This window comes from Typopeltis vanoorti, chromosome 11 (genome assembly GCF_054136105.1).
Source record: "Typopeltis vanoorti isolate ZY-2024b chromosome 11, IOZ_Tvanoo_1.0, whole genome shotgun sequence".
NCBI lineage: Eukaryota > Metazoa > Arthropoda > Arachnida > Uropygi > Thelyphonidae > Typopeltis > Typopeltis vanoorti.
The window spans coordinates 9,265,274-9,282,807 of NC_143559.1; the positions used below are offsets into that span (position 1 = coordinate 9,265,274).

The 17,534-nt window shown below is 34.4% G+C and overlaps 1 protein-coding gene across 1 annotated transcript in view; it reads left to right on the top strand.

Moving 5' to 3' along the window:
- or (AP-3 complex subunit sigma-2 or) overlaps window positions 1–17,534 on the top strand; it is a 112,946-nt gene that overhangs the window by 59,526 nt on the left and 35,886 nt on the right. The window contains exon 5 of the mRNA XM_090400403.1: window positions 10,430–10,537. Within this exon, the coding sequence (XP_090256529.1) occupies window positions 10,430–10,537 (108 nt within the window). The remainder of the gene's footprint in view (window positions 1–10,429; window positions 10,538–17,534) is intronic.

Genomic DNA, 17,534 nt, shown 5'->3' on the forward strand with positions numbered 1-17,534 from the left:
TTTATATGCTTTAAAACTTTCTTACATGCTCTTCATTTCAATATGAAATTCAGTTTTATCAAGTTCTGCTGAAGACAAAATGGTGATCACCTCCAATTTCAAATCCTCTGTACATTCTTGTGTCTTGCATCATTGAGAAAATATCACTATCAACAATAACATAGTCAGTGAGACTTGCATCATCTCTTCATGTGAATTTGTGCTCAATTTTGTGTTGGAACATTCTGTTAGTAATAACTAGTCCATGTCTCCTGAGCAGAAATCCAACATGTACTTGCCATTATTATTAGCTTTGCTCTTTTCTCTAAATTTTCCCAAAATATTTTTGTATGTCTGGTGATCATTTCTTACTGTTATTTAGATCTTCAAGGATCAACCTTTCCTTTTTCATTTTGTTATTTGCTTTCTCTAAAGCCTCAAAAAATTCCTCCATTTCTTCCTTAGTAGAACCTTCTCGGATCATACGCACAAATAAGTCTCATTGTCCAGTTCCCCATTCTGATATTTGATCACATCACTCTATTTGATATTGCCTGCCATTCAAGAAGATTCGCCTCGTATTTAGTGTTAAATACTATAGCTACCCTTTTCTCCCTGATTTTTATTGCCTGAATATAACATTTTGTATTTGTCACTTAGAAAGATCTCACAAGTTTTTTGCTATTCATTCACCTGTGTTATGTCTTCAATTAAATTACATTGTAATTTAACTGAAGACATAATAGGGGTGAATGCTATGGTGAGTCTTCTCACCATATTATTGCCATTCACAGTATCCACTTCTTTGTCACACACCTTCCACAGTGTTCACTCTCCCTCTAGGCACTGTATGTCAGTTTCTAGTAGAACTATTTTTCTGGTGTACCTTCCATATAAAAGAGGTAATAGATCTGTATAGTATGTTTGGTATGCCCTTGATCTTTTTCATTTACACTGTTGATAGAAAGATGCTGAAAGATAAAAGCCACAATCTTCACTCTCAGAGACTAAACCTGACATCATCTACTTAAAACTTTCGAGGTGGTGTTTTTGCCAAGTTACTTTCTGTGAAAATTTCTATCAAAGCACTGACATTTAAAGTCAGGCGATCCTTATCCTCACAAATTGAAATTCATCTTCCACATAACACAGTTCAGCTTTCAGCCTAGTCTGTGAAGAAGAGAAGCCAGAGTTCATTGTGAATGTTGAAATCTCCAAGGGAATTTCTCATTGTTATTACTATTCGACTGTATGTGATCAATGTTCAAAGATAAATAAACATATAGGTTTATAAAGTCATTGAAGTTAAGCAAACTGAGGCAGTACATGAATGCAAAAAAGAGGGATAAGGAAAACTTGAACCAAAGCAAATTGTATAAAGAGGATGCTGTGTCTGGTAATCTTTGGCATGGGATGTTAGGCAATACACGTGCAATTCCCATCCATCTTATTAAAGACATCATGCATGATGTAATGAGAAAAGTTAAGGTGTGAGAAGTAGTTGTAGAGGATGACGATTGAGGTTCACTGATGAATAGCATATCTGGTTAAGATGTCTAAGTGTTGGTGCATGGCATGGAATTCAAAGTTCTGGTCTTACCCAGTCAGTCTGTTTTTTCTTTTTTTTTTAATGGAATATTGTTGTTTTTTTGGTATTTTGGGGAAGTGTTTTTTTGATACATTTGATTTATTGTCAGATTTTAAACACATTCACGTAGGGACAATCGTAGCTTTCTCACTACGAATCTTACCATTTGACAAAGTGAGTGGAATCATCAGTAACTTCATTCTTGCATGTCAATGGACATGCTACTTTCATAACAGTTTCTTCAGTTGTAACTCATCCTGCATAGCGAGGGGGAGGGGGAGGTGAAAAGGAGTCAGAATATATTTTAAAAAAAATAATTAAAGAGAATGATATAATCGATTATTAATTACTACACTTGATTTACTAAAAGATGTAGAGAATAACAAATATAAGGAAGAGAATGAATAGGCATGAATAAAAATACTTCATCATCATCATCAAATTACTGCCATGTACCCTCAAGGGATGTACAGGATATGATAGTACTACATGAAAAATTTACATCATTACTAACTTCCTATCTACAATTTTCCTCCAAATCAGTCTGTTACTTGTCAAGACTCCAACATTACCAGATCTTATATTTCTATCGTCTAAGGCACTTTGTACCGTATCAATCCACCTATATCTTGGTCTTTCTCTGGGTCGTTTTCCTGCCAACTTGGCAGAGAACACTTGTTTTGTTAATCTTTCCTCACCTATTCTGTTTAAGTGACCATACCACCTGAGATTAGCTCTGCTAACGCATTCCTGGATGCTGACAATGTCAAGTTCTTTCCTAATATCCTCGTTTTTAATATGATATTGCCATTGATGCCATCTGTTCACACCTCTAATCTTTCTCAGGACTCTCATATCTGTGGTCTCTAGTCTTTAGTCAAGTGTTTTATTTCTGACCCAGCTCTCAGATCCATAAGTTAAAACTGGTTTGAACACTGTCTTGTAAACAGCTAATTCAGTGTTCCGCCTAATTTCTCTCTTATGCCATATGAATTTATTCAATTGACTACCTACCATACCAGCTGCTTTGATTCTGTTGTCTATTTCCATATTTAATTTACCATCTTCACTAAAAATCATGCCTAAGTAGCTGCAATGTTTTACTTATTCCACAGGTTCTCCATTCACAACACAGTTGACATTTTCAATGATTCTGATTATTTTCATTGTCTTTGTCTTTCTATTGCTGACCTTCATACTATATCTGTTACAACAGTTATTCAGTTTAGTCAGAGAATCTTGCAGACTTGTAGTGCATTTATTTAGAAGTATAACATCATCTGCATAAATCAAAGAGCTGACATTAACATCTCCAATTTTCATATCATGTTTAATACCACTTTCCTTCATAATGTGATCCATATAGATAATGAATAACAGAGGCAATAATGTACATCCTTGTCTCACACCAGATTTAACATTAAACCATCTTCCCGTACTTCCTTCAATTCTAACTGCTGACTTACAACTCAAATAAAGACTAGGTATTGCTTGATATAATTTCCCATTGACATCATATAACTGTAGCGTACTGAAGAGTTTCTCTCTTGGCACCTTGTCATGTGCCTTTTCCAGATTGACAAAACTTAAATACAGATCTTTGTTATATTCCCATGCTTTCTCAACTACTTGTCGTAGTGAAGATCTGATCCAGACAGCCTCTATTTGGCCTGAATCCAGCTTGTTCTTCACCAAGCTTTTCTTCCACAATTCTGCTCAACCATTTCTCAAGTATACTTGCATTGATCTTGCCAGGAACATTAAGTAAGGAAATACTTCTGTAATTCTCACATTCAGTTTTATTTCCCTTTTTATATATGGGTACTATGAGAGCTCTACTCCAATCATCGGGAATTTGTCCCTCTGTCCAGGCATTCTGAACTATGCAGTCCAGCCACTGTAAGACATTTATACCATCATACATCAGCATTTCTGGTCGAATATCATCTACTCCTGCTGCCTTTCCACATTTCAAGCCTTTGATGGCTTTTTCTACTTCAAGTATGGATATGTATTCCTGACTGCATGCCTGCTCAGTGTTTTTTATCACCGTGTCATCACTGCTTATTTCATTTAGCAAATTTTCAAAGTAATTACTCCATACTTCAATGATATCTTTTTCTCCAATTTTCATGTCACCTTTGTCATCTCTAACTCCTTTTACAGCACTATTTCCTCCATTCCTAAGCTTCTTCAATAACCTTCAGAATATTTTGCCACTTTCTTGATATTTATTTTCTATGTTCTTGCCGAAGTCCTCCCATGACTTTTGTTTAGCTAGTTTTACACACTTTCTTACATTTGTCTCTGTATTCTCTAAGAACACAAGCTGACTTATTTTCCAGGAACTTTTGATATGCTTTCTTCTTTTCTTTCACTGCCTCTTTAACTTCCTGTGACTACCATGGAGTTCTAATTTTTATATCCTTGCAGACAACTTCACCACATGCCTCTCTAGCTGAATCAATCAGGGTTTTCTTCAAGGCTCGCCACTAAATCTCCACGGTTTGGTTCCTGTTCTCAAACTCTTTCATTTTTTCTTTAATAATCTTTGTGTATTTTAGTCTACAGTTCACATCTGAGAGCTGCTCAACTTTTATTCGCTTCAAAACTTTCTTACATGTCATTCTTTTTAATATGAAATTCAATTTTATCCTGCTCAAGACTAAATAATGATCACTTCCAATTTCAAATCCTCTGTACACTCTGGTGTCCTGCACCAGTAAGAAAACATCATTATCAACAATAACATAGTCAATGAGGCTTTTCTTATTCCTTGCCTCTTTTCTCCATGTGAATTTGTGCACATTTTTATGTTGGAACATGGTGTTAGTAATAACCAGTCCATGTCCTGAGCAGAAATCCAACAGGTATTTGTCATTATTATTAGCTTTGTTCTTTTCTTCAAATTTTCCCAAATTTGAAGAAAAGAACATTTTCCTGCTCTGCTATTTAGATCCCAACAAGGACCAATTTTTCCTTTTTCATTGTGTCAGTAGCTTTGTCTAGAACCTCAAAAAAACTCCTCCACTTCTACCTTAGTAGAGCCTTCTGTGAGACCATAGGCACAAATAAGTCTCATTGTCCAGTTCCCCATTCTCATATTTGCCCACATTACTCTACTTGAGACTGCCTGCCATTCAAGAAGATGAGCCTCGTATTTTGTGTTGAATACTATGGCTACTTTTTTTCCTTGATTGTCATTGCCTGAATATAACATTTTGTATTTATTGCTCAGAAAGATCTCACCAGATTTTGTCTTTTTTATTTCAGTCACCCCTATTATGTCGATCTGGTACTTATCTAATTACTCTGCTAGCTCCATTTCTTTGCCATTCAGGCTTCTTATGTTGATAGTACCGATCTTTAACTCTGGTGATGTTGAGTTGGGGTGTGTTTTTAGATTTGTTCCAGTAGCTGACTTTTTGCTGTTCGCCCTGGTTTCCTGGCGCAAACAACGGGGGCCTTGTTTAATCGGGCGACGCCCCAGCCGGCATGAAATTTTGTCATGTTGTACCATCATTTTGTATTTTGGTTTAACCAATAGGAATACAATTTGGTTGGCTAAATAACTTTCAGTACTGTAAAATGGATTTTGAATAATTTACATCTGAGATATTATATGTGTGATTGTGTTATAAGTATCTGAGTGTGAAGAATACGTGATGCTATAAACTCTAGGCTTTCACATTCATTTTTATGATGGACATAATTAAAAAAAAAAAAAAACTTATGAATAAATGGGAAAAGCAGTATTTTTTACATAGTAGTAGTAGTAGTAGTAGTATAATATATACATTTGTTCTTAATAAGTTTAATTCTTGGAATTCACTTGTCTGCCTGGAGTTTCGCAATCCTGACTTGTAAATAAGTTAATTTTTAGTTTCTCTTACCATAAATTCCATTAGGTCATTAATTAGAAACACAGAGTACACTGCAGATGGAGTTTCTGCATCAAGTAGTAAAAGTAGCTCATCTTCTCTACTGTACTCCTGAACCGGTATTGCCATGTTACTTACGGGATTCCATTCGTTTCAAACTGAGAATTCGGAAACCTTAAATTGTGAAATATCCAATCATCAGATGAGGAACTGTTACAAACATTACATTCTGTATTTTATATTACCATACTTTGTTGTAATTTCTGTTCACTGAAATTTCGTGAACGGTTGACTGCCTTAACTATTGACTGCTGCCATTTATTTATTTCTACTATATCTTATGTTCTCATGCTCTATAGTATAACAAATTTATTTGTTTTATGACTGCACCAGTTAGACTGTATTGAGTGCAAGATTATAAGATTTTATAATTTGTATTCCCCACTTATATTAATTCTTACCTTAAATTAGTCATGGCTTAATTATAAATCACAAACTTCTATCTTATGCAGGTTTGAATTTTTCAGGATAGTGCATTGACAGAATCAGTCCAATGTGTTGTTCACAGACCATTTAATTAAATCAAAAGGAATAATTACAGGATGATTCACATTAACATATATATATATATATACAATTTCATTAGAATTCTTTTGTTATTCTCAATTCATCCTAATCGAAACTTAGTTCTAATTTTCTTCCCTTAAAGCTAATTCACAATCTAGAATAACCTGCCTGTCATATATACATTAACTTACAATAAGGCATACTTTGTGTAAGCCCAATTCAATATCAGTATATATTATGTCATAAACAGTCACACTTGATATACATTCTTGTTCAGAATTATCACATATATCACTACTTACAATTCTCGTTCGGCACACTGCCTTTTACACGAATCTTTGGTTCAAAAAGTAGCTCAGAAAACAGATCACTAGAACGTGAATTTCCCACATATTTCTAGTTTTCTGGCTTTTGTTGGATGCATTTTTCATTTAGAATATAGGATTCATTTACATTTAGGAATAGATAAATTTTTACTCTACATATATACTATCTGAAGACTGGAAGCAGCCGTCCCTATATAATGAACAACACACCCTCCCCACAGGCCCCTGTATTGCAAACTCAAGAAAAACAAATAGTTTTATTGCATCACTTAGTAAGGTACAGAGACATTTGCATTCTGTGTAATATAGCCTGCTGACTGGTTGGGTGAGTGGTTAGCATACCCACTTTCCAACCAACAGACTGTGGATTCAAACCCTGCTGTGGCTGTGGGCTTGCCTGTATGTGATTTTCTTTAGGTGTCATTGCCTGGTGTAAGACCACCACTCTGCTTATTGGAGGCCTGAAGTGGCTTGAAAAAGCTCCATCTTTGGTCTCTAGAGCAGGGTTTCTAAACTATGTAAAAAAGAAATGAAAAATACAAAAAATATATATACGGAAATTGATTTTTAAAAAAAATGGTTTGCTCACTCATGGTACAAAATGTACTATAGGTTTACAAAATAACCTTTGACAGGTGGGAACATCATAAAAAAATAATAATAAATAAAAAATAGTGCAATTAGAGACAACTGGTATAAAGATGGCACTACCTAAATGAAACACATGTCCCCTCTCACAGAAACTATACTACATAGAATCAAGTGGAACCATTTGTTGTACTGCTGAACACAATATTTTACTAAAAACAATTGTCCTAATATTTTTCCAAATTTTCAGTTACATGCAATAAGTTGCTGATTGATTGCATTTAAAATTTTTGATGTCATTAAGACAGATTACAAATGCTAACTTCAAAAAAATTCTACGGAAAGAGTTGCAACTAACAAATTGATGAAGTGTACACTGGCATTTGACAGTCCATCTGTGTATTGTTCTTGATCAAGACTCTTGCAGCCAAAGTGTTCCCGATTATCCAGTATTTTAGTACCGAGTAATCCCATGAAATCGTTTTCTGTTTATCGATCTTTAGTGTGTATTATTTTAAATTAAGCAAATGAATGCAATTAGTATTGTAAAAAAGAAAACAATTAAGGATAACAATGACATCAAATTTTAAATGCAATCGATCAAATACTTATTGCATGTAACTGAAAATTCGGAAAAATATTAGGACAATTGTTTTTAGTAAAATATTGTTCTTGGCTCACTCATTGATGACAATGAGTGAGCCAAGAACAAGTGTGAAAAAAATAAGTTCTTATCACTATCATAAAGAATGGGAAGAAGATTTTTTCTTTATTAGGGTGAAAGACAAACGTGTATGTATAATTTGCAATGCGAATGTGGCTTTACCGAAAAAAGCAAACGTTGAAAGACACTATCGAACTGTTCATAAAAACTATGAAGAAGATTATCCACAGGGCACTGCCTTAAGAAAAGCAAAGATATATCAAATGAAGACACTGCTGACAACACAACAAAATATTTTCGTCAAGTACAATACAGGCACAAAGGCTGCTATAATTGTGTTATTCAAAGTTGCTGAAACTTTAATTAAACATAATAAGCCATTTCAAGATGGAGAATTATGGAAGGAAGCCTTCATCAAAGCTGGTGAAATATTATTTCAAAATTTTAAGAATAAATCAGAAATAATAACTGCTATTAACAAATATGTCTTTATCACGAAACACAATCGTGCGTAGAGCAGAAGAAACCAGCTGGAACCTTGAAGAGATTCTGCATGAAAACATAAACAAGTGCAATTTTTTGTCACTACAGTTTGACGAATCTACTGATTACACTGGTACTGAACAATTATGTATTTTTATTCAAATGGTTTTTGAGGATATGTCAGCCACAGAAGAATTATTAACCATTATTCCAATTCGAACACAAAAAAGAGGTCAAGATATCTATGATTTATTTAAGAATTCCATTGTACGCACAAGTTTTCCAATTCATAAGTTAGTGTCAATAACTACAGACGGAGCGCCTGTAATGGTAGGTAATAAAATTGGTTTCATCACTCTTTGTAAAAACAATTAAGATATACCAAGTTTTGTGGACTATCATTGCATCATCCATCAGCAGGTCTTGTGTTCAAAAGTACTGAGATTCAATCATGTTATGAATGTTGCTTTCAAAAGTGTTAATTCAATAAGATCAAATAGCTTGCTGCGTCGTCAATTTCGGGCTTTGCTAAAAGAATGCGAGAGTCAGCATAGTTTATTAATTATATGAAGAGCCAATGGCTTCAATTTGGCAACATGAACTTATTTAAGTTAAGGGATATTACATCCCATATGGCTCTTCATATAATTAATAATTTATTAGGACACCTTCTTGGAAATTCTCATAGTAGGGTATGTAAGTTCTGTTCACTACAAACTTGGTATTACTAGGTCTACCTACTCACTGATGAGACCTCAATAAAGGTTGAAACCGGTCTGGGTAGTGACCTCTCATAATATAAAACAGTAATACAGCTCCTAGGAGCTGGGTTTCACATTATGGGTAAATACCAAGAAAAGTGATCGGATCTTGCTCCACCCTTACTATGAGTTGCCTCAGTGTTGCACTACCAAATGGGTCAAATGTTGCACAATCCAGGTATTTGCTTACGCGTGGACTCGCCAAACTTTATATAGTTTCTATATTCGGCTATGAAATAATATGGGATGTAAAATCCCTTAACTTAAGTGAGCATAGTGAATTATTGTTACATATTGACATAAGATGATTAAGCCGTGCCACATTTTTAGCAAGATTCAGAGAACTTCTTAAAGAAATAAATTCGTTTTTGAAAAACAGAGATGATTCACATCCAGAATTAAATGATAAAGAATGGCTACTTGACCTCACCTTTTTCTGTGACATTACAGAAAAACTAAATAACCTTAACTTAGAATTACAAGGAAAAAATAAAACAATCATTGATATGATAAGCTCCTTAAAATCATTCAAGGAATGACCAGTCAAAAGATATACAAAACATCACCTTTAATAAACATGCTGAAAGCATAAGACTTTTAATGAACGAATTTGAGGTAGATTTGTAGGAATCAGTAAGCTCAATGATATCGCTACTTTTTTTATCATATCCCATCAATGAAAATATTAATGTTGAGAATACTGCTTCAAAATTGAATGAATTTCTCGACACAAATACAGTAGATTTGAAAGAAGAAATTATAAATATGAAATGCAATATCCACCTCAAATCAATTGTTTCAAATAGTTTTTGGAAGTTGATCAAGAAAAGTAAATATCCAAATATTTGGAGAATTGCCACTTATTTTAATGCATTTTTTGGATCAACTTATTTGTGCGAATCAGCATTCTCGTGTATGAATGCTATTAAGACAAAGCATAGATTGCAGCTAAGTGATCAACATCTGGAATCGTGTTTACAAATGTCTTTAAGTTCGTACGATCCAGATTATGATCGCTTAGCTGCATCTATTCAATGTCATGTATCATCCAATTAAATTAAAATATTAAATTTTGTTTGTATAATTTTATTTAGTTTTTTTTTGTATTTTTTATTGTTAATATTTTTTTAATAAAGTTATGAACAATAAATTTTCTTTTTTTTTTTTTTTTTTTTTTTTTTGTTATATTTATTGCCTTGTAACCTTTTAAAAATTTCGAAAATATTCCACAATTTTCAATCGCATCTATAGTCACCCGCAAAGATATTTTCACTAGGTAAGTAGCCCCCAATGTCTAAAAGTTTGCCTCCCCCATGGTATATAGTATGTGTAGATCCCTGACAGTGGGAGAATCTTTTTTTTTTCAGTGCTCTACCTACCCATAATAACACGTGTGTTAAAGATACCAAGAAATTTTATAAACTTAGTTTTAATCCTTATATATGTATAAACAAACAAACTACTCTTTACATTAGAGGCTATGTAGATTCTTATATTTGGTATGCTGTAAATTGTTATAAATGAATGACTAGTTATTATTCATATAATTTAAATTAAGCACCTTATAAAACAAGTTTTTATTGCTTAAATAGGTACATTATATTTTGAATGAACTAGTAATGGGAGGAATGGTTCTGGAAACAAACATGACTGAAATTATAACAAGGATAGAGGAACAAAATAAACTTGAAAAACAAGAAGTAAGTTAGCTTATTTATATACGAAAATGTAGGTAACTGAATATATTTTTATGTTAAAATTTTTCTTGATGTTTAATACATCCAAGAAGAACCAGTATTTTATATCAAGTTTAAGAAATGGATATTTTCAAAATTATGCAACATATTCTGTTACACAATTTCTAAGATTTTAGATATTCAAAACCATTATTCCTATTAATGGTTATGTTTCTTGATGAATACTCATCAAGATGCATCTCAGAAAGCATGAATGTAAGACAAGTTGGCAATATAGGATTTAGCCAATCAAATTATATTCCTATTGGCTTAAACCAAAATTACATTGTAAAAATAATCATAATTTAAAATTATGAATATTTTTACAAATTGTTTATGTTAGTATATTTTTAGTTTTGGTTTCGTAATACATATATAGGCTAGCAATGTACCTGTTATTGATATTATTATTGTCAAAATGAAATGTAAAGAATTTGAAATTTTGATGTACTTACTAGATTCTGATAATTGTGTTACTTTCTCATCATCATCAAATTCCTGACATTTACCCTCAAGAGGTGTACAGGATATGATAGTACTACATGAAAACTTTACATCATTACTAACTTCCTATCTACAATTCTCCACCAAATCAATCTATTACCTGTCAAGGATCTAACATTGTCAGATCTTATATTTCTGTCTTATAAGGCACTTTTTACCATATCAATCCACCTATGTCTTCATCTTCCTCTGGGTCATTGTCCTGGCAGAGAACACTTGTTTTGCTAATCTTTCCTCTTCCATTCTGTTTTAAGTGACCATGCCACCTGAGATTAGCCCTGCTAACATATTCCTGGATGCTAACAATGTCAAGTTCTTTCCTAATAGCCTTGTTTTTAATATGATATTGCCATTGATGCCATCTGTTCATGCCTCTAATCTTTCTCAGGACTCTCATATCTGAGGTCTCTAGTCTTTGGTCAAGTGTTTTTAGTTCTGACCCAGCTCTCAGATCCATAAGTTAAAATTGGTGTGAACACTGTCTTGTATACAGCTGATTTAGTGTTTTGACTAATTTCTCTCTTATTCCACATACTTTCAATCTTTTTATTGTAATTTAAAATTATTAAATGTTGTTTTATAAAGACATTCTCATTATATTAATGGAGACGAATCAGCCATTATTATATCTAACTTCTTGCCTGCCACTTTCATAGAGTGTGCATGCTTGCCACTTTCATAGTGTGTATGCTCGCCGAGGAGTTTGATAAGTGATTGACAGCTGACAGAGAGAGCATTTGGTATCAGGATAATGAGAAAAACGAGAGAGCTAATGGAAATTTAAGAACGCAGACTGGAGTAATTTTGTTCTTATGGAGTTTTTTTTTTTCACACTGGTTCAGCCATAGGAGCACCCAGAGCATTTGAGATAGGAAGTAACAACCATCTAGTTTTAATCAGGATAAAATTTAAATATCATATTGAAAAGCAAAGTCTGTAAGAAAGTTTGAAGGTGAAGCTTTCAGAATTGAACTGTAGACTGAAGTGCCCAAACCTTGTTCAAAAAAAAAAATCAAAGTTTGAAAACAGACTGAATCTTGGAGATTAATTGGTAGATCTTGAAGAAACAGTGATTGATTCAGCCATAGAGTCATGTCATGAGGTTGTCTGCAAGGATAGAAAAATCAGAACTCCACAATGGACTCGGAAGTTAAATGATGGACAAACAAAAGAAAAATATGTATTGCAAGTCAATGGTAAGTAATACAGCTTGTGCTGAAAGAGAATATAAAAAAATGTAAGAAAGCCAAGCACTGTGTAAAACTAGCTAAACAAAAGTTATAAGAAGACTTTGCTAAGAAGGTCGAAAATATCATGAAAATGGCAAATTATGTTAGAGGATATTGGAAAAGCTTAGAATTGGGGAAAGAGTACTCTAAGAGGAAACGAAGATGATAAAGATGATTTGAAAACATGAGGTATAGATGCCTGGAGTAATTACTTTGAAAGATTGCTAAATGAAACATGCAGTGGTAGCACACCAGTGTAAAACATTTAAGAGGAATGCAGTCAGGTGTACATGTCAATACTTGAAGTAGAATGGATAACAAAAACCTCACAAGTGCAAAGGCAACTAGAGTAGATGAATATTCTACCAGAAATGCACAAATATGGGAGTATAATATTTGTGGTTCCCACCCACAAAAGGTATATTTTTAAACCTTTTGTATATATGCACTAGAGCAGGGATTCTCAACCTGTGGTACGTGAGCCACTGCCATGCTGGTACATCTAATATCTTGAATTAAATATAGTGGTATGCCACTGGAAAAGGTTGAGAACCTCTGCACTAGACCATTTAGTGTGTGTGTGTGTGTGTGTGTGTGTGTGTGTGTGTGTGTGTGTGTGTGTGTGTGTGTGTGTTGCATTTTTAGTTGTTTTTTTACATAGACCAGAAACACTTCTCTAGAGACAAAACATGGAACGTTTTCATGCCACTTTAGACCTCCAATAAGTGGGGCAGTGATCTTGCAAGTGATGAAATTCATTTCCCACCTAAAGACAATCACTAATATCCATGCCCATGGCAGGATTCCAACCCACACGAGCTTGTTGGTTGGAGAGTGGATGGACACACCAACCAGGCCAGCAACATTTTTTTTGTGTGTGGTTCCCACCCACAAAACGTTATTATATAATAACGTACTATGGGTATATTATTATATAATATACCCATAGTACATTTTGTATCATAGGTTATATAAACCTAGCTTGGCTAAGGTTTATATAACCTATAATATATATATAAGGATACCAAGTAATTTTATAAACTTGGTTTTTTTTACTCCTTATATATATGCACAGAGAGAGAAGCCTCCATAGCTCAGTCAGCTATGGAGGCTTCTCTCAACACCTTTGGTCGGAAAGACCTGGGTTCAATTCCCATCAGTAACATGAGGAACCTTTATCTGGTCTCTTTCAACTAATGGTGAGTTAACCGGTCTTACGGAGGTCAAGGGTTTTCCCTTCCTGTAACTTGCGTTTTTCATCCCTTGAAATAGGCAAACCAGACCCGTGAACACACACATGGCTACAGTCAATGTTCCCTCTAAGCTGTGCGCATGTGCTTGCGCACACGTTTTACAACTAGCACACAAAGCAAAAAATGTGCGCACACTAGATTTTCAAGATGAGCCTAAAAAAATCAAGTTGGGGATTTCTGTTTTCATTTCAATTGAAATGCTCACTTCCCCTGATTTCCACTCTGGGAAATCTGTGTCTTGTCCGATTGTTACGTTTCGGACAATCCCCCACTTTGAAAAAATTGTTTTAATGCTTTCCTCCCCTTTCTCTAGCTATTTGAGTGGAAACCTGTCAATTTTTACGGATTTTAAAATACTCCCGACTAGGAAGGGTAGCTATTTTCTTCCTTCACATTCTATGCCTTTAAGGAGCGTTTCCCTTGTCTCTATGTTGTTCGTTACTATTTGGAATCATCCCCCCCCCCCCGTAAGGGATAAGCCCGTAAAGAGAAGAGCTCTCACAAACATCGTTTGGGTCAATTTCGATCCTGAGGGTACGAACTCTTGGCAAGAATTTCGACATTCTTTAAAAGCAAACACCTTACCAACGGAATAGCAAATTTCAGTCCCTGAAAGGAAATGACCTAAAACGGACCTGCACCGATTGGAATGAGGCCGCAAAAAATAAAAGCCAACAAAAGAAAAACTAGAAGGGTTCTTACCAAACAATACTGGAATAGGAGCTCTCTCTTGGGATCTGGTAACTGGCAACTGGAATCCAAAAGAAGACTAGAACATGGAGCTTTCTCTCGGGGCTGCTGAAAACAGGTCTCGTCAGTGGGAGCTAGGCTAGAAATCTATTGAGGTCTCATCAGTGGGAGCCAGGCTAGAAATACCAAGATTTTAGTAATACAGAGCTTATAAGTATTTTACCAGAACAAGTTACCATAAGGTGTTTTTACCTTATTAAATAAAAATCTCAGGAGGAGATATAAATGTAGAAAGTATTTTACATTTATATCTCCTCCTTGGGTATAATAAATGTTAAAAATACCAAGCAATATTAAACCTGGTTTTATTCCGTTTCCCAAGTAAGCAAACAGACAAGTCAAGTTTGCGCTGCAAGTGATGCAAGTCTAGCTGATCCTACAGGTAGTGCAACACCAAGGCAACTCGTGGTAAAGGTGGCATAAGCCACCTTTACCATGAATTATACCCAAGGTAAAATACTTTCTACATTTATATCTCCTCCTGAGATTTTTATTTAATAAGGTTAAAACACCTTATGGTAACTTGTTCTGGTAAAATACTTGTAAGCTCTGTATTACTAAAATCTTGGTATTTCTATCCTGGCTCCCACTGATGAGACCTCAATAAAGGTCAAAACCGGTCTGGGTAGTGGCCCCCCTTCCCTTTAATTCAAAACATCATACATCCCTTTCTTGGAGGTGTGTTTTGGCATTAAGGGTAGATATTAAGATTAGTGATCAGAGCTTATGCCACCTTTACCACAAGTTGCCTTGGTCTTGCACTACCTGTAGGATCAGCTAGACTTGCATCACTTGCAGGCACAAACTTGACTTGTTTGTCTGTTTGCTTACTTGGGGAATGGAGTAAAACTAGGTTTAAAATTGCTCGGTATTTTTAAAAGTTAATGGTGTTGCTGCAAAACTTTAATTAGAAATTCCACATCTTGTCCAGCAACACTGTGTAGCTCACCGTGAGGATCTGAGATACGTGGAAGGAAATTAAACTAATTAGAGATATTGATACATTAATGAGAACAGTGTATACGCACCCTTTTTTCGTTCCACAGTGAAACGACATGAATTTAAAGAAATTGTCGAGACCACTGAAAATGAAGCTATTGCCTTCAGACCACTCAATGAAGTGCGGTGGCTATCCAGACATTTTGCATTGCAAGCAATAACAAGAAACTATGAGAGACTGATCACATATTTTGAAAAATACAAATCAAATGATCCCGTGGTTAATTATTGTCACAATAAATTAACTGATGTGACATTCAAAGTAGCTGTTAATGTTTTAAGTGATGTTTTTGAAGAAATGGCTTCCCTGTGCAAAATCTTACAAAGGAGTAACCTTACACCACTAGACAGTCATCATTTTACCAGAGGGAAGATTAACAAAATCAGGAATCAGTATTTAGAAGGTGATGCTTGCTGGAGTGACAGTCAGTGCTTTACTTAAACAAGAAGAGACTGAACCAGTAGATACTAGGCCCCTGTTAAATTTTATAAATTGTTTATGTGCACATTTAGAGGACAGATTCCCTGAGAATGAGATATAAGAATGGTCAGTATTTGATATCTCCTCTATTTCACATTGTGATTTCTCATTTGGTAGTAAACATGTTAATGCCCTTTGTCTTAAATATCATGATTTTCTGGATGATACTACAGAAATAATGTCAGTTTAATGATATCAAATTTTACACAAATGGTTGTATTTGCTCTTCAAAATGAGCAGTTTTGTGATTTGGCAAAGTTGACGGATATTGGAGGAACCTTCCTTGCATCTAGTGCAGACTGTGAGCATCTGCACTAGATGCAAGTCTAATGAAATAATAAATAACTATTTGTCTCACCTTGAGACAAATAGTTAAAAAAAAATCTTTCAAATATAATAAGGATGTGTAGTTAATTATAAAGGATTTAACGATCTGTATATAAGTTTTGTATATCTTCAAGAGACATATGACAAGGTGCCAAGAGAAAAGCTGTTCAAAACATTAGTTATATTGTGTAAATGGAACATTATATCAAGCAATACTTTGTGTGTGTGTGTGTGTGTGTGTGTGTGTGTGTGTGTGTGTGTGTGTGTCAACAGTTAGAAGTGAAGGAGGTATGTGAAAATGGTTTAATATTAAATCAGTTGTGAGACAAGGGTATACATTATCTCCACTGTCAATGATCATTTATATGGATTGCATTATGTAAGAAAGTGGCATGATATCAAGTTTTGAGATGTTAATCTGAGTACTTTATGCAGACTAAATACTCCTAAGCACTCTTAAATAAATTAAATAACAGAAGTAACAAATTTGGCTTGAACATCCTTATCTGCAAAGGCAGGTTTTGCAGCTATCAACAGCTTGCCCATTTAATCTATCGGCAGCCAGGTTATTTAAATTTCTGTAGGAATTTAGACTACCAATATGATGTTTTCTATTCATTTTCTTCTAGGTCTTCCCAGCAATATCTTTCTTTCTACTCTTCTGTTATAGAAAATTTCAGGAATCCTTTTAGTAGGCATTCTGTTTTTCTATGATTCTTGTTATTACTGAAATATGGTACTTATAATTTTTTTCTGATGTCCTAATTAGTTATATTTAATTCAGTGATATTTTATTTTCCTAAGACATTTGTTTTCTAAGCCTGTCAGTAATATTAATTGTAATTACCCAAATGAAACAAATCCATTTTGTCAGATTGATGATTCTGACTTACACCTTCCTAGGAGGTCTACAATGGATAATACATAAAATTATGAATAAAAACAAAAAGTTCAAACAACACTTTAATAGAAGTATACACATTGGAACTTGCATCTGTAGATCTCTTTAGGCAGAAACTCACTCGGAAAAGCTTTTGGTGAGATGTGATTGGCTCTTGGAGTTGCAAAAAAAAAAAAAAAAAACAGGGTGGATATCTAATTAAAACACAGAATGGACACTTGTTATACCTTCAGTTGTGATAACTCCCTCGGTGCATAGATTTCCTGATACATAAATTGCTAATGTAAGTACACTGCTTGGAAAGACACCCCATCAGTGTGTATCATGACATGTAACGAGTCACTTTGTAGTCTGTATAAATTGGTGGAATATATGGCTCCCAAATCAGTGCAACTGTGTCTGGATGGAATGGCTGTGAGAAGGGAAATGATTTAGTTTGAAACAGGAATTGTGATAGGATGCCATTTTGCAGACCTATCTGTTTGGCAAATTGTTAAGTTTGGCCATTCCAGGTCAG